The sequence below is a fragment of the Aethina tumida genome, chromosome 4 (assembly GCF_024364675.1).
Source record: "Aethina tumida isolate Nest 87 chromosome 4, icAetTumi1.1, whole genome shotgun sequence".
NCBI lineage: Eukaryota > Metazoa > Arthropoda > Insecta > Coleoptera > Nitidulidae > Aethina > Aethina tumida.
Genome location: NC_065438.1, coordinates 1,049,616 through 1,072,821, shown reverse-complemented (window position 1 = coordinate 1,072,821; position 23,206 = coordinate 1,049,616). Strand labels below are relative to the sequence as shown.

The 23,206-nt window shown below is 26.1% G+C and overlaps 1 protein-coding gene across 1 annotated transcript; it reads right to left on the bottom strand.

Moving 5' to 3' along the window:
• Positions 1-276: 276 nt before the first annotated feature.
• LOC109605337 (uncharacterized) lies at positions 277-21,822 on the bottom strand. Its single transcript, XM_020021903.2, has 2 exons — positions 21,651-21,822; positions 277-1,308 (listed from the first exon to the last, which is right to left on the bottom strand). Exons 1-2 carry the CDS (start codon positions 21,675-21,677, stop codon positions 667-669), a joined length of 669 nt encoding a protein of 222 aa, XP_019877462.1. The 5' UTR covers positions 21,678-21,822; the 3' UTR covers positions 277-666.
• Positions 21,823-23,206: the final 1,384 nt, after the last annotated feature.

The following is a 23,206-nucleotide window of genomic DNA, read 5'->3' as shown; positions in this document are numbered from 1 at the left end:
GAGTTGAATGGATGAAGGTGATTGACTAGGATTTATGAATTCATGAGCTAATGTGTAAGTGCTAATATAATTCCAAGGTAAATGATGGTCATAAAATTATGCGGAATTGATTTCACACTTATTTGTCTGTTACAATTTTGAAATTGTTTATACATATTTCATTTTGTATCCTTAAAATTGACAAACATGCTTTATTAATCGTAAAAGCTCACGTTAATGTTTTATACTTACCTTGAATGAAAAACTTGTCTTTTCCCATTTAAAAATAAAAACAAATTAATAATTAAGTACTTTTTATTTTTTATACAAATTTACATTTTATATTTTGTTGTCATTTATTAAAAAGAAGCAATTTCCTTAATAAAAAAAATACTACTAACTATACAAAGGTGACTCTTTAATAATACTTTTTCTCATTAATTATTAAACTTCATTGGGGTTACAATATCTTAGATCTAATACAGTATATACATATTTGGTATCATAAAAATATGACACGACAAGAATTTTTAAACAAATTAAAACATAAGGAAATTTTCTTACAATGTTGTATTGGCACAGCTTTTACTTAAGGGTATTGGTTGAAGAAAACTATTTCAGATGTATGTCATAAATTAAATCAACTAAGTGGTCTAAAATCAGTTCCATACCCTTAATTATTTAAATTTAATAAGTGACTTTTTCGTTTGAGTGATCGTAGACCGAGTTTTGCTCCTTCTGTTCCTGAATTTGTTGCTCACGCTGCTGCTGTGGAATCAACTGAGGAACGTAATATCTTACACCACCGGAATAGACGATGCCAATTTGAGGCACGTATCTTTGATTATCCTGTTGTAAGTTGTAATTGTTTTCAATCTGTTGATAATAATGTGGCCTGTCGTATCTGAATGAGGGTTGAAGCGTCGTCTTCTGCGGAGCATCCAAGAATTCGTAGTCCTGTCTCTCGAAAATGTGAGGTCCGGTGTAATCCGGGCCTAGACTCCTGCCCTGCGCCTGCTTCTTTTGGATGTTGTACTTCTGCAAGCTGGGGGTGAACTTCTGGTCCAGAGGCGTGCCCAAAATCAAATTGCTGGGCACCTTGACGGACAACAGCTTAGTTCTGTACTGGTGAGGCACTAAAGGGGTGTAAGTTTGGGGATTGGGCACGTCCTCTCGCTCCTCCGACACCGGAGCGGGACTTCTGGCCGCAAGGTTGCGAGGCTGGAAGGCTGTTGACTTCTGTCTCGGCACAATGGGACCTTGTTTCGTTCCGAACGTCACCATAATGGGCTTCGCCGATGCCAAGGCTGCCAAACCGACCAGAATAACCTGCGAAAGAAAAGCATAAATAAACAATTTATCGGAATGATATCGTTTTTTTTTTTGGTGTGGAGGAATTTGCATATACAATGCGATGGATATGTATTTTATGCAAAATAGTCCGGGCTGATCCCATAACGTTTGTCGGAATTTATTATGGTCGATTAATTTGAATAATGGGTTTGTGGTGTATTTTATTTGTCAAAGGAAAACGAAATTATAAGCTGAGGTTAGGTTATTAAAATTCTTATTACATCCATTTACTTACTTTAGGCGGTTTCTTTCTTACAAAGAAATACTAACTTACATATTATTAAAAGTTATTTAATCTATGTCATTAGTTTTTATTTCTAAAACGACATTAATTATAAAAAGTTATAAGTATTACTTTATTTTTTAACATCAATCTTTGACTAGTTTTCTTACTTTTTTAATCAAGTAATTTATAATCATTGAGTATAATTTGGGTTGGGGCTAACAATAATTTTATGGCCAATTATGTAAATATTCAATTTTAATTTGACTATATTTGTACAATTAATATTTTATGTAAATTATTAACATAAAATTATCCCCTTTACATAAACTAAAAATGCAATAAAGATACTTTAGATATTTTTTACAACTTATTTTGTTTATATTATATATTATGTATTATATATTAATTTTGAATGTGATTATATCTACGTATATTAATATAATTAAATCTTTATATAAATTGTAAAATACAAAAACTTCCTTTTACATAAGTTAGTTATGTAATAAATCCCTATTTGGTTATTATTTTTATAGATAACATAAAAATTATCGTTGCTGTTTTATTTTATGAACCGGAAAACGTTAAAAACAATTATAAAGATATTTTATTGCAGCTAATTCCATTTCAAGTTAAATATTGCTTTCTTACATAACAAATTGTCATTAAATTAAATTTTAGTTTTTTTTGTGTAACTTAATATTCTTTTTATTAAGTATTAAGTTCGTTAAGTTAACATAAATTAACATAAAAACAATAAAAAATTGTCACACATAAATACTAAAAATTATTAGATATAAAATAGATATTTATTAATTTTTTCAAATCGTATTTTCTAATTAAATTACAAATATATTATATTAAATTATATTTAATTACTATATATTAATCTAAATTATATTTCCATCTAATTTTGTCTTTCAAACTAATTTTATTTATCATACATATAATGTAAAAATATATTTATATACCACAAATTATATATCTAATCAATTTTAATTTTGAAACTCAAAAATATTTCAAATATTAATATTTTTCTGAATAAAAAAACAATCAAATTGTCTTTTAATCATTTGAAGCATTTAAAATTATTAAATTAACTTGTAGAAATGAGAAATAATAAAGATAAATAAGTTAGGAAATGATTTCTTCGTCTTATTTCATAATTTCATCTGTTTCCAATTTACCAAACATAAACAAAAGACAATATTTAATAATGTAATGTTGAAAACTCATTTTAGTAATGTCTTACACATTTATCAAAGATTATTAAGACTGAAGACCACTGAAGATACTTTCTACGATTAAAGTTTAAAGTATTTATCAATAAAATTTAAAATAGTAATTTATTCTTGATAGATATAAATTTGAAATTGGGTATATAATTTTTGAGAGAGTATTAAAAGGAAAATAACAATAAATCCAGTGAGGAAACGACTTCTTTGACCAAATTCGTAATTTCCTGCATGTCTAATTTGCCAAACATAAACAAAAGATAAATTTTCACAATTCCGGCTCGTATATACGTTTTAATTACACAAAATATATCAGTTTCTATTATTCGAATTTCAAAACTCGTAAAACAATTCTCGGGCTGTTCCAAAAGATTAACAATGCTGAAACATCATTATGTGTATTGGATTACGAAATGCTCTGCACTTATCAAACAGTGTAATTTTATATTTATAACGCTGTTTACGTTTCCTTGTAATTTTAAGTGGTTAGGGATGCGATCTCTTGTAAAATGAACATGTAATAGTCCGACGTACAAATGCCGCTTCGTATTCCAAGTAATTTAATAGCCGCAAATTGTAACATTTGTCTTAAATCGTAGCATGTTTAAATACCATAAAATGCTGCAAAACTGTGGGAGATCCACAGAGATTTCACGTCACGTCACGGAAATTATATTAACATCATTGAAATGTCACTTGTGCATTTTTAAAAGCGTGGAAGTTGATCCCGGAAAACTTTTTTTACTTAATTTACAAAAAAGGGCTTCGAAAATGGTGTACAAGGACATCATTACAAATAAATGCGTGTTCCAATTAAATCCAATTATAAAAATAAGGTGTCCAATTAAATTAACAAACAAACTACCGACTGACACATGACTGATTTGACATTATTGATATAATTTGGTGAGACGCCCTGAACGAATTTGAATAATTTCAATTAAAAATGATTCCATCACCTTCACACGTGACAACAAATATATTTGTTTGGGACACAGTTTTTTTACATTGTTTATGCATGATTTAAATGTCACATTATAATTAACATGTTAATAAACAAACAAAAATTGTAATATTTTGAACATATTTCAATAATTTTGGTTATTAAGTTATTTCAAGAGAGTCTTTCAAATAATATTTAACTTTTTTAATTTCTAACAATTAATTAAAACTGTAGAAATACGTTAAAACCTATTATTTATTATCATGACAGAAAACTTCTTCAAAAATTCTTTCATAATATGAATTTGTTTTTATAAATGATTATAAAATAATTAGTTTTTAATTGCCTGGAATAATTTAATGAATACAAAAAAAAAATATATTTAATGAGATATTAATAATATTTACGATTCATTTTATAATTAAATTACGTTATAAATACTGGTTTTAAATAATGATTTCAAAATATTGGCAAAATTTAATGTATTGTAAATAAAATTTAAAAATATGATAATTGGAAATGCACATAAAAATTATATGGTGTAATACTCCATATAACATATTAAATTTTGAATGAATATAGAAACTCAGTATGAAATCGATTGGGAAACATATGTGGTTTTAAATTTAAGATTAATTTTACAGAAATTATAAATAATATAAATTTACAGAAACAATTATTGTGCTTTCCTTCGTAATACGATTTTTAATGAAAGCATTCATAATTACAATAGTAAACCTATTTTCTGAATTATCATGACATTTAAAATAAATTGACAATCAAGCAGTGTGTCAAAAAATATGAAATTTATAATAGATTTTGGATAATTATTTATTTTAGACATGTACAAACTATTATCTTATATTACATACTTAAAAAATGTGTAAGAATAATTTTTAAAATTTCTGTACTAACAAAAAAGCTTTGCCAATCAATCCAAATCAAATTAAAATTGTAGAAATTTACATAAATTTTGTTCCTTCGATTTGTTTATATTTATCGTGCTTAAAGACATTTCGTAAAGGCTGGTTGCGTTGTTGGTATGTATTTAAATGCACTTAGTAAGATTACACCATTGTTGCAACAATGCATCATTCCAAATATTGGTATAATAGACGTGCTATCGTATGAACTTGACATTCTTAACCGCCAGCTGTAAAGTAATATATTACAAGCTAATGTCGTGCATTTATGCAGTTGTGTGTTTCTTAAATGTTTGGAGCAACGTACTCAAATTTCTCACACTTTTCATATCAAAATTAAAGTTGAAGGATGAACCCAACAACCATCAGGGTCGGTGTGAACCTACTTCTGTAAAATTGGCACCACACTGACATTGATCAGTACGATTAATGATTATTGTTTTTTAATATGAGCAAACTTTCTAATAAAAAAAAATGGTTGATCAATCACCATGGTTTGCTTGATCCCACAGATGATCCAGAGGTCCTCGTACTTAATACCATATGGGCACGCACCATTTAAATTATGTGCATTATGTGTGCAACAAGAAAAAACTGCACGTGAAAGGTGTTGCAAAATTAATCCGACGTCGAAGATCGATTTTCTTATGACCGATTTGGAAACATGTGTGAACAGAATTAAGCAACCGGTCATCGTTTATGTGTCAATTCTTAATGTTGTTTACTGAGAATTATTTATTACTTGTATTACAAACCACAACTATTTATGTATATTCATTTATTAAACTTATTTGTAATAAGATTTTTCTATAGAAAAATATTTTATATCCCTGAATATTTATTACAAAATATAAAATGAACTAGACACTAGAAAGCTTCTATTGTAACAGAAGGGTAACACTGATGAACCCCAACAAAGCAGCACTTAGATCTTTTAATTAATTAATTAATTAATTCAGCCATTATCATTATTGCTAGCAACCTCAGGTATTAACTAACAAACATAAAAAGGATGTCCAAGACCTAAACATTGTCCTCAATATTGTCAATTACAAATTTTCGATTGAAATTTCGTTAAAAAGGATTAAATAATTGATTTACAGCTTATAAAATCTCCAGTTTTAAATATGACAGTTGAATTTAACCTAAAAATTCAGCTGTAAATTAATAATAATAAATTATTTTTATCAATCTTTCTTGATAGAAAAATGAAAATTTTATTAGGGAGTTTTTTTTATGAATAATAATTGTAGTTTCTCTTAAGTAAAAGTGAGTTAAATTTTTTATTAGTTGTGGAATATTTCATTGTTTTTTTTTGTATTAATAGATATTGAAATATTTATGTAATGTACAGAGGTTTCAAAAGCACCCTGTATATTTTTTATAATTCTGGGCAGTATTTTAATGTTAACAATTATCTTTAGCGTATATTTGTATAGTATTATTTTAGTGCAATTACCATAAAAAATTAAAAACCTTTCGAGTAACATATGTCGAAAATTGCCACAATATTTAAATTTCTAATTCCGCATAATTTTTTCAGTCGACGATTCAGAAAATTACTTTTTAATTTCACTTAAATGTCCAAATTTTTTTACTAATGACATTGTATTAAAAAAAAACATTGAGGCTTTTTAAAATTAAATTTTATTGTACAGTTTCTAATTTTATTTTAAATAAGTCACCCATGTTGTGATTATGGTTTTAACTTTAATAATGGAATCCAAAATAATATAAGTAAGTAACAATGAATGGGTCACATTTTCAACTCCTTTAAAGGATGTTATTATTAAACTTTAACATATCTTCCTGTATGTGTAAATAGTATCAGCCAATTACTTCTAAATTGTTGAAGAAAACCATTTAATGTTGTTCTCACCTTGGACAACTTCAGACAAATGATTAAAAGTCTATAAAACCATTGACTTTCATTTCACAGTGCTAAAAATATCAGTTGTCAGTCGATATGATCCATTTTCCACATTACGAAACTGGAAACACTTGTCAACTTTCTGATCATCTCGTGTAACTAATATATTCAAAAACGTGAGCAAATCACTCCATAGCGTAATTCCATATTTACATATGGCATCGATGCAATACAAAGGCTAACGTGGCTTATTGTTGCCGGCTCAAATTGATTATACTCCTTTGGTTTCCCGGAAGGTTCCCATAATTGAATGTCTGTTTTTCACGAATCCGTCACATTGATTATATAATTTTAGAAATCGGCATCGACGTTTTCTAAAGGCGTTTGCACAAAAACTATTGTTAAATTTGTTTTTTATTTAACATGTGTTGACAGTAAAAGGATTACTCTTGTAAGAATAATAATTTTCTGTCGCACTCTTAATAATTTACATGTTTCAATAACGTTCTCTAAAATTCAATGAAGGTGCCATTTCAGGATTAAATTACGTGTGGTGTTGCACTGATAAATATCTCCAACAATTTTGTAAGGATTGTTGAATTCAATTGTAATACATAAATAACAGTTAGTTAGTTAGTTATAAATTGCACAGATTGCAAAATTAACTATATCATACCCGCTTACATTACATTACAGTTATTATCAAACCGATCATTCAGGAAAATTTAATTAAATTTATTAATTTTCTATTTGACGCTTAATTAATTAAATTCTTGTAATTGTAATTAGTCTCGTGTTCAAATTGATTGGTTTTAGAACGATTCAACTGCTGAACGATTAAGTAAAACTGTCTTACTAATTATGAGAGGAGTAAATGCTTATTAAAGTTGCGTTAGATCCCATCGACGATAATTTATGTAATTGTAAAAATATTCATAAACGAGAGTGTATTTTTTAATTACAAAGTAATTGTTCGATGTGATAAATTATATTAGATCTTTCATAATGTATATCTCCTATATAATAAATAATATTAAATATATTAAATAAAATAAATAAAAAATTAGAAAAAATTTCAAAGTTCATGTATTTGATTATTAATTGATAATAGTTTATTTATTGAACAAGGAAGACGTAATTTAATTAGAGCTATCATCAATCTCCTGTTCCGACCTAGTATCTCGAATATTCGATCTGATCTCGTGGTTGTCAATTTTTTCATGCATTCTGCATCTTATCACATTAATCAAAAAACAAATGGCACGCCATTAAAGCTAGACGTGGAACATAATTGAAGAAGTGATGTGTTGCTATTAAAGAAACTTGTAATTTACGTTTCGATTACCATCACCACGTTCTGTTTAATAAATTCAGACGTCGAACAACAACAACATGGGATTACTACATTGATATTTTAAGATGTTATGCACTAGTTGTCAATGACTGATGGATATCCATTGTAATTATTGTCTTCCGCCAGTGGATTTTCATAATGAAAATGTAAACATTGTCAATCAGATTATACAACCATTCGATATTTATAAACAGGCTAACGCAACATTGCAATTCAATTAAATTATTTAAAGAAATAGTCCAAGTCTCACCTGCATGGTTCGTGCAAATAATATGAGAATCATGGAATTTTTTATATTAATTATGTTTGTGTTTTATTCACAAGGACATCACGATTCACCCTCGATATAAATATGGATACTCTTACAGATTTACTCCTATTTCTAAATGCTATATGCATAAATTTACATTTGAAGTGTTGGTAATCCAATTTATGCATTCGCCTTATATGTCGATTTTAATTGAATGAGCACTTTTAGAAAAATCACCGTCTAAAAATGCCTTTCAAACAAAATCTCTATAAATTATAGAATCGATTGAGGGGAATAGAAGCCATCCAACATACAACATACAAGTGTAAATATTGTTTATAAGCAGGGCCATTTAAACCATTAATTACTACAGCAACTGACATTTGTGGGATTTCTCCTGTATTTATTGCAATTACTAAATGCAACTGGATCTGAATAAACATTAACAATTTACATTTGAATGTTATTAATGGATTATTAATGAAATAAATATTCCAACATTTTTGCGACATTACAAACACATTTTGTAATACATACCGACGTAAAATAGTTTAGTTATTTGTGTGCACATTCACTAAATTATCCAACATAAAACGAATAATGTGTGAATTCACCTTATTCGTTGGAATACCTGAAGTAATTATTCATTTTATGCCAACAGTTATGTGAGGAAAATCAGGGATTAATTGTGTTTACTTATGTTGCTAAAAAGGCGTGAATAATTTATAATTCCGAAGATATCGTGCCGAATCGTACATGATTTTAAATGGTTCACACTTTCTACGTTTTGTTGGACAGGACAATATACATAAAGCTTTATTGTTTGTACGATAAATATGAAACATCATACAATTATAATAAGTAATTATATTTACCAATATAATTTTATTTCGTCAATTATTTTTGTTTTATTTCTTAATTTAAATTACATTTAAAATTTAAAAAAATATTTTTTAGTTTTATTTTCTATAAATATTAAATTATTTTTCTTATTACATATTAATTATAAATAATGACTTCTTTATGGGGTTTTATTTTTCTTATTTTGCCATTAGAAAATATAATAATTGTTAATTAAAATTTAATTAAACCAACAAAATATATTTATTAATAACAAATTTTAAAGTAAATATATAGAATTCACATTAAAATTTTTTAAATTAATTATTTTCACTAATTTTATTTCTTTTTGCCTTAATTAAAACTTAATTAAATCATTTGTTTTTATAATTTTATAACAAAGTAAAATTTTTACAATATAATTAAAAAATAATATTACATATAAACATTTCTATTAAAATTTTATTTTTAATTCATCATTCTTAATAATTGTCTTTATTTAATTTTACTTTTATTAAAAAATATATAATATTTAATTAAATTATTTTTGATTTTTTACAATTTTATGAAAATATTAAAATTAAACTAAAATGTTAAATATGTAATTGTAAAAAATAAATAAAAATAAGAAAAAAAATGTAAAATAAATTATTGAATTTAAAAAAATTGTTTATAATTTTAAATTTTGACAATAACATAAAATAATGAATAATTTTAATTCTTCTATTTTATTCAAATATTTAAAAATTTAAATACAAAATAATAATAATTAACACAGTAATGACAATTATTTTTGAATATTTTGTAATAGCATTGGCACAGATTGTAATTGTGGTTAAGTGAACGTGCAAAATAAATTCTCGGTGCATTGTCACACAATTTGGAGTGGCGTGTTACATTTTTTTTATGTAACAATTGTCCGGGATTCTGATTTCTCACACAAAACTTTTGTTGGAAGATAACTGGGCAGATTAAATGAATGTTTACGTTATACAATAAAGGTTTCACAATTGTCTAATTAGGATGTTTCTAAACGAACGTGAATGTAACACCACCTATTATTTATTTAGATTATGTTTGGTATACATTCGGAATTTATGTGTTTTATGTGAAGAAAGTGTTAATAAGGTTTAACAGTTGATTTGACACGAATGCGTCGTTTTGGAATAATTCATCTTCGAAGCAGGTGGTGACTGTCCGATTGATCTAGTTCAGGAATACAACACAGTTAATCACTCACTGTGTTAAATTATTTAACACTTTATGGACAACTAATTACGCTTGTTCGTGAAATTGCTGCCTCCCATAAAGAATGCTGATTATTTATGCAAGGATATTTAAAGTATTCTAGACATTCCTGCGCCCAACTTGACATAAAAGCTGGTTTACGAAAGTATTCCTTGTTTAGAAAACGGCTTCTGGCACCCAACGTGTTTGTATTTTCAGAAATTAATGTTTTGGTGTTACTACGCATTAATTTAACATTATTTTGTAATCATATGAATTAGGAAAAGTGAGAAAAAATGTAAGAATTAGAGAAAACATTAATATTTATTGGTGATTTTACTTTGGAGTCATGTTTAGTAAAAGAACATGATTTAAAATTTACTACTTAAATCAGAAAGTTATTTCATTTTAAATTTTAAATCAAATCAATAATTCTTCTTAGTCAGAGGAAAGGATTTACAGGGTTTACCCTGCACCTTCTTTTTTAAGGGCTCAGAGCTTCAGCAGGTTCCTGGGCTGTTCACATTCTTCTTGTCCTCCTCAAAAAGACTTGATTGCTTTATTCTTCTCAACATAATATTGAATATAATTTAAATGACTCAATTTAATAGGGAGAGTGGTGAAGCTAGATACACTGAAATTTCCTGATATCCTTCTCCCTTTTAGATCTTACATACTCTATTTGCTTGTACCAAAAAATATATTCAAGGATAAATCAAAATATTTTTGATCTTCTTCAGGAAAACTTAACTTAAGTTTCTGGAGGATTATTGCTTCACTTTCCATATGATAAATCAAGGATAGATTGTCACAATAAATTATAATAACAAATTATATTTGTTTCTACTATTAAAAATAAATTAATTCTTTATAAGTGCTTTAATTAAAAATACTAAATTAATAATTATTTTTGCTCAGACCCATCAAAGTGTCATAAACACAATTCAGTACTTGAAATTACATATCACAAAAATTGTGTTAGGTGACGACAACTTCTAATTATTTATTAAATTTTATTGCTGATAATCAAAATATCATAAACACTATTCACTGTATGAAATTGCATATTACGAAATTTTATTTAAAAATTTGTGTGAAATTGTCAGGAAATTTCTAAATATTTATGAAAATTTAATACTGATAATAATAATTTCCTGTTCCAGTTTTCCTCCATAAATGAACATGTCAATAGTATTCAGTTTTAACAAATAATATTGACATGTAAATAAAAGTAATGAATGTCACCTTGCGTACTTTTAATTCATGTCATTAGTAGTAAATTAATAAAACATAAATGATGAATCATACTGAATTAATATGTTGTGAGAAACTGTTGACATATGTTATAAATAATTTTCGCATAAAATCACATCGATTATTAATTTAAGCTGTAATTAAATGTTTAAATAAAGTTTAAAGATTTAAATTTATGTGAGAATCTGCGAATATAATCTGTAATCTCATCACCAGACACATTTTGGGTTTGTAAGATGATAATTAGTGGAAAGTCAATTTTTGTAACTTAAGTATTTGCATGAATTAATTATCGTTTTCCGATTAATTAAACTGTAATTTTCTCTTACTCCAGAAACTGCAATAAACAATTTAGAATAGAAATTTAGTTGTTGAATAAAAATTACAATTATAGCCAAAACAATACTTACAAGTAGATTAAATTGTCTTACCTAAAATAGAAATGGAACGAAATAGTGAAAAAACATTTAAAAATAGTTAATGGTAGATAAAAATATTATTATTATTAACATTATCAACGTTCCCCACATTTTATAACAAAATTATTCATTTTATAACTTGTAATTAAGTTCTAAAAAATTATATTCTAGTTTTATTAGTAAAAGTCATATTACATGACTATGAAAGGAGACCAAGGGAACCATCATCCCATCCACACATCCAATAATAAATAAAAAAGCGACACCTAATTACCTATTCGTCATCACTTTAATTAGATTGATTTAAAATTTAATGGATCAAAACATGCAGTTACACAAGACCAAGGAAGAAGGTGCTGCATAATTAAATTACAAATATAAATTACGAGTGTGAGTAAGTTCACTCGTGTAGATCAAGTTGAAGAAAGCACAGCAAAAAAATGTGTTTGTTAATCGGTTGAAATTGAACTAAAAGTTTGGGCCCAAAATTTCCATTATATAAGAAATAATAGGAGTTTAATTGGATGGAAATTTTTATGTTTTGCTTATTTGTAATACACAACCTAATTATATTAATGCAAAAAACAATTTGAAAATGTATATGTACATATATTATATAATAAATACTTCCATTGGTGTTACAAACTGTTCCAATTTATTAATTTAAAATGGAAAATTTTTGTATAATTATAAAAATATATAAAAAATAAATGGCCAGGAATAAATAATTATATAAGTACATAAAATGTTAATTTTTATTTAATTTTTTTATATTAATATTACGTTTTTATCCTGAAAAGCTTATTTCAGGAATGCTTATTTCACTTTATTTTATTTTTTGATATTTAAGACATAAATAATTGTTTAATATAATACAATAATTTGATTTTTTATATTTAATAAAAAGGAGTGTAAGATGTACATCAAAATTTTTTTGAGTTTTCGCCTGAATAATTGTAGGATGAAGAAGCCTAATCACACATCAATTCAGGAAAAGTGAATGTACTGGTGTGAGAACACGGCCATAAAAGCCGACATTTTCTTAAATCAAGATAACAATCACCTCTCCAATACGAAATAGATTGGATGCAATTTATCTCATCGAAAATCAATGTGTGTGGATGCAGCTAATTGAGGTTATAAAAGCCTGAAACCGGAAGGCAACATCCAGCACACACTTAAACATAATCTCGACTTCCGTTCAGCTAACATAACACTTAAACAGTAGACGCCGCAACGGGCCGCATTTTTCAGATAAACAATGACTGTTGCGTGCAATAATCATCGGTTATCAAACGTCGGTAACGACTTTCAGTTTCTTTCACCTCGCTGTCGTCGTCGACGCGATGAGACTCCGTTTTACTTTTACCTGACCTAGCTGAGCTGGCCTTGAACATATGGAGTCGAACAACATGGAACTGAAGAGTTAGATACATTTTATCGGCCACATCTGCTTCCTGATGCAACGAAAGTGGTGATCGTTTGTTTTTGTTCAGGATTAATTGATTGTATCAAGCTGCTTCAAGCACATGTCTAAATTTCAAAATGTGGAACACCCAATTGTAATTCAGGAGTTTCAGAAGCAGATGTGTTACAAACTTCTTTCGTGGTCTTAATTAATCATGCACTTGCTGAATCATTAATCACTATTAAAGCAAAAAACTCTTCTAGCTGAAAGTTGTAGAAACTAAAATTAAAACTTTAACAACAGTTTTCGACACCACTATTAACTAATTATGCCTTGAAATTGCAAATTAAAAAACCAGATAACAAATAATGAGTCGTTTCATTATCAACATTAATCAATCAGAATCAGATTAGAAGGTTGATAAAAATTTCAAAATGGGCAATATTTTGAAGAAATAAAGTACAACAATGGAAAGGTAAGTAAGAGTTTGATATAATTGATCTAGAAAAAACATTTTCTTCTTTTAGAGATAACTTTCTTCATATTAAAACATTAAAATTTTCTCAATAGAAAGAATTAATGTGTTATGAAAATTTCAACTTTAGTCATTTTTTGAAAAAACTTAATTTGCTCCTTCTTTCTTCTTTTAGAGAAACGTTTAGCTTTTGAAGAAACAGAAATATCCAATATCAACTTTCTTAAAAAAACGAATTTTATTCATTCTGAGAAAACTACAAGTTGTCTACGAAATTGTTTTTACATGTATATTTAATTACAACAACCATCAACTACTTTATTAAACTTTTACTTTTAGAAATTTGAATCTATGGTTGAAAAAGTAATAGAAGGTGAATCTTTTCACTTTAACTTTGTCAATTTTTAGCAGAACTACTACTTAAATTTTGGTTCATTAAAGTATTTTAACAACAATAAATAACAAATAAAATTCAACCTTTGTTATATTTTAGATATAGTGTATTTTCTTCATTTCTTCATATCCAAAAGTCAAATAAATTTATGTAAAAAATTATATAATATTTGTTTAGTTTCAGCAACGAATAATTAGTTAACATAAATCATTAATTTTATGTTGTAGTAAGTATAACTTTAGAAATTATAAAATACTACTTACAGTTTTATTAATTACTTAATCTCCTGTAGTTCATTAGCGTTGTTTACTATTAATTCACCATAAAATTGTAAGTTATTGTTGTTAAGACATGAATATTCATACAGTTATCTAAGAATAATTATATTAAAATGAATAAATCATTTTAATCAGGCTCATTACCGGTAGTACACACAAAAAATCCTTGTACATCTTTTTACTAGGTTCATGGACGAATCTAAGTTTCCTAGTCATCACAATAAAACATCTAAACACATAATTGACAGTGCAATTAAATCCTTAATTATCCGTAATTATGAATATGCATCGATGTTTTGCTCGTCTCGTGCAATTTGGGTTTTTCTACAACCTGCAGGTTTCCTGCTGTATTTAGGTAAATGATAATTGTAGCAGACTTGTTAATACAGAGATTTCACGGGATAGGTTATGTAATTAGCCTAAGGATTGGGTATTTTTAAGGACCTTAATGATGTGTATGATTTATTTCAGTCAATCAAGCTTCCTGGTGCCTTTTAAGGCTGCGTTTCAGTTATGAAATTTATTACTAATAATAGTTAGGTTAGTATATTTTTGTCTGTGTTTGGGATTTCTAATTGTTCTCATCATAATTAAGCAACAGATGCAGTGAATATCCATGACAATTAAGAAGTAATTACATTTGTTGATTTGAATGAAAAGTGGATTAAAATTGTCATTCAAAAACATAATTTGCCATTTCTTCTTTTAATATTTTAATTACCTTAAGTCTAATTTAAACAGTTATACGTTTTAATTGAACATCTGCTGTTTTGCAACAGACAATACAGACTCAACTTATTTTATTTTAAATTATTTACAATGTAATATAAATCAGTTCATACTCAATTTAACTTAACCAATTTGAGTAGGGTTTCATAAAAAGGCATTTATAAAACTTTTTCGTATTGAATTACAACGCTTTCACTTCCTAAAATTGCCTTATTCTGAAGTCCATATTTAAAATAACCTGTGCCCTGTAAACATGAAAATATCAGGGCGTTGTTCGTAATTTAAGCCAGTAAACGTGTTATTTTTGATAAAATCACTTATCTCTACTCAATATTTAGTTATCTGAGGTCACACCCAACGGAAATTTCAGCTTTTTTATTGTCACTAGAAATCGTTTGTTATCCCCTTATTGTTTCAAGTTGTAGCGAAATTATTATTGGTTGTTTTATTTTAAGAATGCAACTGGTCGAAATGGTGTCAATGTCGTTGCTGTTGTATAATTTCCCTCAACATAAATTTGAAATCTGGCAAGATGATTTGTATGCAATCGGCACCAACTGCATTATTGGAAATAATAGTTATACAATGTGGTTTTATGAAACACTCAGTTGGACACGATCAACATAAATAAAAATCCTCTATTTTTGATCCTGATTTTTTTTCGTCGACTCGTTGTGCAAAAGGTTAATAACAAATCATGATCTTTGCCAAGAATATCGGTTGTGGAACAAAGAAAGTGGCGCTTTCACATTAGAAAAAATAAATGTGGCCAATAAAAATCAACGGTACTGTTATGATCTGGACTGCATAACGTTTAATCTGTTGAATTGTATGGGATTTGTGCATAACTATTGCGGATACGAGTTGATTTATGGGCAGTTATGCCTAAAGTTTGATTAAAATAAACTGGTTTTTACATCAAATTGCACATGCCAGCAATCATACTCCACCTTCCGGAAAACTGTTAACAAGATCCGTTATCCAATGCTTTTCTAAGTGCATCAATTAACTAGCCACGTTCGTGAGTGACATGTTAATTAGATTTTATTATTTTTTCTGTGAGAAATTTATTAATGTGAGTTATATGGATGTATAATCATTATTTATGCTGATTCAATTGCGCATAAAAATGAAGTAAATGTATTGTTTGCATCCGACTAAACAATTATTCTTAAAATAGGGTTTTTAACATACTTCACGAGCTTGGGATTCATATAATGGAAATGACTTTGCCTTGTTCAAACGTGGAGGAAAAAGAGGAATTCTCACAGTACTTAAATTCAAAGTTTAACAGTATGTTGGAGGTAAAAACCTTTAATTATAATAAGTTTTTTTTGGCACAATTAATTACTTCGAATGATATTTTGTTTTCATTACAATGTACCATAAAATAAGATATTTTTCAAGGAGAGGTAATTAGCATCAAAATGGTGACGTTTATTGTGTTTTTCTTCATTTTTATTATTACTTTTCATACCAAAAAAACATAAAATACAATAATAGGAAGCCCAACACACTATTTTGGTTAGAGAAATGGTTCAATACGTAACACATGATACAATAAGATACTTTTCAGGTATGATTCAAAAATATTATTTCTGCATGTGAAGATTTAATTAGATTAAATGATTCTTCATTTAAAAATTAACATTAAAATAATGTATTCTTTCACTTTTGTTATTATTTTTCACATAAAAACCATAAAATTCAAAGAAAGAAAGGCTAATGTATTATTTTTGTTTGAGAAATGGTTCAATACATAATACATGACATAATAACACGACACTTTTGAAGGAGTGATTCAAACATTTTAGTGTGAGATAATTCAATTCAAACAAATTTATGTCCAAGAATTTTATTATTCGACATTTATTTGACGTGTTTATCATTTTACTAACATTTATTACCCTGAAAGCTGTTATAACACACTGAAAGTAAAGTACAGGAGTGTTGCTGCACTTAAGAAAACAATGAGTCTAAAAATGGGATATTAAACTGATTTTATAATCTTGGGATACAGATTGCAGCAATTAATGGAAATTATCTGGAATTAAAACTTGGAGAAAGTTTCAAGTACTTTTTCAGAGAATTCTTGAGTTACATAAATATGTGCCTACTTAGGAGTTATTTTTAGATGTGTCAACACTTGAAGCAATAATAAATAAACAATTTAAAATTGTAGATATTTATTAAATTTTCATTAGAAAGAACAACATTGTCATTTAATGCTGTATGTAGGTAAAAGTTTTTTAGCTTTACAATAATGGAACATTAAAAAAATGTACTAATCACATATTAATTACCAATTTTTAAAAGCCTATTATGTGTATAACAGGTGAAAGATTTTTATCGGGCACACCTCCCAAAGTCAGTCACTGCAATTCTTATGTCAGTCACCAAAGAACGTTCCGTTATTCATCAATATAATAATTATTGACAACTAGGTTGCTTTATTGTTTATTTCCTTTGTAACATCGGGGTTTTCCTGCTTTCATTGTAATTTGTTATATAACCATAAAAGGCTCAAAATTGTAGTACTAAATTAATTCATGTATGCACTTTTAAGGAACAGAAAAGGATGCTTTTAAAAGTGAATTTATTAACAGAATAGATTTTGTATCAGTATGATATAATCGGTAATTGGGAACTCATTCGTTTACTAAATTTATATAATAAGTTCTGGGATTCCCTGTCTAATTGAATGTTTAGTATTAGTTAACAAGTAAAATAATTATGGGAACTTAAGCAGTGTTATTGTTATTAATGAAGCCAGAATTTCGAACTGAATGAGACTTTCTCAACTGACCACAAAAATTGTAACTATAACATTACATAAAATTGATTTGCATTGAGTTAATTTTTTAATGTTCTTGCAATATCTTGTAACAATCTAAATTGCAAATTATAATATTGTTCGTGAATTCGACCACCTTGAGGTAAAATGTCAATTTTGATAAGAAAAGACGGTTTATATAATATTTAAAGTTGGAAATAACCACAATGGGTCCATTGTTGTTCTTCAGCATTGTTAACTAATTATGAAATATTGAGGCATGACTAAATTTTTACAATGCCGGACTATTTACGTTTTGTGTTCATGTCTCCCTCAACCTTCACAGGTTAAAAATAATTATTTTTAATCCAACCACAACATGCATTCATTGATCAATTCGAGGATGTTTATTTTAGACTAAAAAAATCATTTTTACATGTTTGACAAAATTGATTTGTCCTTCGATAATAATTAAACTCAATTAAATAAAATTTGTTATTCCAACAAATATCTTTTTCTATGCAGGAAGGAAATACAAAATGATTTCTGTTATTATGCGCAGAATATGTAACAGAATAGTACCAGTTATTAACCCACTACAAATTAACATAAAAAATTGCACATCTTACACAACTTGTTGCATCAACCTCACCTGAACTTCCTTTATTACCTACATAATAAATCATTGAACATTTCTTTGGTCTTCAAATTTATCTTGTAATTAGCTGAGCACTTTAATTTGTTCTGCTACACTTCTACAAGACTCTTCATCTGCGTTGCAAAATGCAAATACTAAAATCGTGCATATCTCAAATTACAAACAAAATAATAATTAATACTCTGCGGTTTGTAATAATTGCATATTAATAACTTAATTGGCTGTGTAATTATGCTCAATTAATTTTAACGTGAAACAACATTAACATAAAAGATATAAATAATCCTGGCAAAAAAACAACTCTGAAATATTTCAGTTTGTATCACACAATCCCAAGATTAAACGTTTGTTTATAATCTGATTAGTCGTCTTCAGTCCAAATAAGGCGTTTGTTTTGTGAAATTATCGAGACCATTGCGTTCAGACATTTTTTTCTCTGTTAGATGTTTTGAAATTTGCATCGTTCCAATCCAAAAATGGCATATGGGACTAGTGTAATCTGCTTAAGGAATCTTGATGCACTTTTAGATAAACAACTTTGTTCATCACAAACAATTAGGTATTAAATAATCAATTTCGCAGTCAACTAAGTAGGATGATGAATAACGATTATTTTACAATAACAAGCCATGTATTAATTTATATGTATTAGTGGAAAAACTGAAGATTTCTCAAATGTTTATGAGAGCAACAATTATGTCTTACAAGCCATTAAGCTTAAAAAATTTGTACAAACAAAACAAATTAAAGTTGTCACTGAGTAAAAGTGTGTTTTGTAAAAATGTACTACAAATGCCAAGAAATTAATTAGAAAAATAGGCTCAGAATTTTATGGTTGAAATTACCATAAATAATACATTATGTATCTTGTACACATTTTAATTTTTGTGAATTTGGGTTAAATTGTAGAAGAAAGTGGAGAAATTATAAATAAACAAAAATAAAATAATAGTACATATATAAACATTGCTTTGGCATATAATAATTAAAGTTAATTACAAGTCAAAATAAGACGTGTGAAATATTTTAATGCCCAATTAGAAATATCGAGCCATTGTTGTAACAACTTAATTCTATTAATTTGGTATTTATTTCCATTGCGAATTTAACTGATTAAAATCCTTTTAAAGCAAATCACCGTACATTATTATGTTGTGAGGCATTATGGAATTAAAGCAATTGCAGGAGAAAGTCCAACAATACAAATACAATTATATGAAATTGCCTGTTAAGATCAAATATGAAAAATACTTTTAAAGAATGTTGTACAGCAAACACTGTAATATAATATGAATTATTATTGAATAATGTTGCATAAATCCGTTAATAACATTTTTGCAATAAATTAGTAGTGGAATATGGAATATTCTTTGAAAATGTATGTTAAATTTTCTAAAACATTTCTGCTAACAATAATATAATGAATAAAAATTCGATTTATTTAATTATTGCAAAACTATGATTAAGTTTTAATACTTACTTTTAGTTTTTACATTTCCAGTATAATTTATAATATTTATATTTCACTTTTATAGCGGAATTTTTATTTAAACATTTTAAATATTACAGTAAAAAAGTTTAAGTAACGTGTGAATGTAATATTTAATAAAAGTTTTAAATATACCATACCATACCATAATATGTTTATCTTATTATATAAATTACAAAAAAATAATAATAATTATAAATGATTTGTATAAATTATTAAAAGCTAATATAAATATATTTTTATACCTTCATTGGAAATTTTAAATTTAATTTGCCATAATTAATTAATTTTAATTTTTAAAAAAAGATTGTTTAAATTATAACATAATGATTGATTAATTAATTAAAATTCAGACATATATTAAGTTAACACAACAATTTTTAAACTGGAAAATAAAGTCAATTAAAAATTTTAAAAAGTATAAATTAGAAAAAATATTTATTCAAAATAAATAAAAAAAATCAGTAAATTAGTTATTAAAATACAATATATGTATATGGTATATGTAAAGTGTAAGTTTAATTAATTTTAATTGTTTAAAAATTAACTAAATTTTAGGTAAATAATAAGTAAAATTATAAATAATAATAATTAAGAATTTTTAAACAAGGAAATAGCTAAATTTAATTTAAATTCAATTTTGTAAGTTGAGCAACTATTGAAAAAAAAAATAAAATAAAATTTGTTAATTTTAACGTAATATTTTTAGTTTAATTAAATCAGTAATAATTTTTGTGTTGTATTAAATTAATTTTAATTATAAAAAACATTAAACTATAAAAACCTCATTAATTTAATTTTAATTACTAATTTAAATATACTTTTTTCAATTCAAATGAAATATCTGTTAATCAGAAATTTGCGAAATAAAATTCGTTAATTTTAAATTTAAATCTCAAAAAAATCAATCAATATAAAAGTAACAATTAGATAGAAATAACTGATAAAAAATAGATAAATTAAAAATAGTGAAAAACCAATTTCTATAATATTTTGTATTAATTTTAAATATTTAGTTATGAAAATAAACATTTTTAAATAGCTAAAGTTTATTCCACAGTGTTAAAAAGTAATTAACTCAGGAACAATTTAAATAAATTATTAATTTCAAAATTGTATTTAAGGCGCATTCGCCAATTTTGCCATGTCAAATTTAAAATAATGGAAAACCTATTATTAACTTACTGAGTATTTAATATATTTAAAAACTTGTTAAATAAACATAAAGCCAAAAGATTGTAAAAAATATATAAATTACAACATTTTTCTTATAAATTTAAGAAAAAACCTTATTTGGGATTAAAATATAGGCACATTCCTTTTATGGAGTACTAAACATGTTTTATAATGGTAATTTAATTAAATGAATTCATTATAATATTTATAATTATAATTATTGATCATAAAAATATTTGTTTTGACATGTTAATTTATTTTTTTATTTTAACAATTGGAAGTACAGTTTAGAACTTCATTAAAAGGGTACTTTATAAATGCCAGTTATTAATTAATTTACGTTTAAGACCATACTTGTTGTTTATTCGTAAATTCGAATAAAGTTTAGTAATTTTCTTACCATAAACTGAAGCGTATTTAAAGCCATGGTGCGGTCTAAACACAACAAACACACAAATATCCAACAAAAGTACGTGAACGCGAAGTGTTTTCACCAACTGTGCATAATAACCGAACGTCGTGCTTATGCTAAAAGTGCGTGTGCATCGTTATGAGTTACCAAATAAACTAACCGGCTGCTTCAGTTCATTCTTCGTTTCGATCTTCGCTCCTGATATTACCTGCGGTCCCGCTGGCCGCGCTCGTCGGTGGGGCACTCAATTCATCCTTCGTCCGTTTTTTTTTTTACAACTGGGAACACCCATCTCTTGTTTCCTTGTTTCCTGATTAGATTGATACGGTCGGGTTGAGGGCAATTTTATTCATTTTTTTCACACAAATTTGAAATTTTATTTCAAAGGAAACAATATGAAATTAAAAGGTGATGAAAATTAATTGTGGAATGCACAATTCTTTATTGAAAAAAAATTAATTTGCAAATTATTTCCATATTTTTTAATAGTAATTAATGTATTAATATCGTGTTCAGAGTTTTCTTTGTTTTAATTGAGCCGAAAATATATTTTTAATGCATTGAAGGAAATTATAATTACAGGAATGCTTAGTTACAATTTATAGTTTATTTATTGTTATTTTATAGTTAGGGAATGGAAAATGTACACAATGTTGAAGTAGAAAATATTCCAATCTTACCCAATATTATTTTTTCTAATAAAAGTATGTAATTACTTATTTAAATCTGCCCATAAAAATTGATCAAACTTTCATGTAGTTTATTAATAGTATTAAAAATAAATTAAAATTTCTTAAAAAATAATAAAAAAATATATCTAAATATAATAAAAGTATAATTATACATTACATTATTTAAAAAATATATTCCTATAAAATTAGATATTGCAAATATCTAATTTTATAGGAATATATATATATATATATATATATATATATATATATATATATCATTATACTGTATCGAAATATCAAAATTGTCATATAATGTAGATTAGAATTTCTTTAATAATTTCTATTTTAATCTTAAAAAAATATTTAAAAATATTTTTAAATTTAAAAACTATAATTAAATTTAAAAAAATTGAATAATTAATGTATCAAATCTTAAACAAATATTAGAAATATTTTTATTATTATTCTGCTTCAAAAATTTGGATATTTGGATTTCAAATGTCAAAATGTTGATTTAAAACTACGAGAATTATAATATGTTGTTAAAAAATATCTAAAAATATTTATAAATATAAACTTCAACAATGTTTTTAATTTTTTAAATGTTTAATACATTTTTATATACTTTTAGAATCTGTTTAATAATTTATATATTAATTTATTCTAATTTAATGTAATCTAAACATGGAGTATCCTAAAGTCTTAGTTAAATTTTAAATACATAAAACCTTGAATAAACTTCTAAAATATTATTTCCTTATTAAATATTGTAAATTATTAAATATAATTGGGATATTTGATTTTTTATTTCACCACTTAAATTGTCCTTTAAATTAAAAATCATGATTATTTTTAGGATTATTGAAAAAG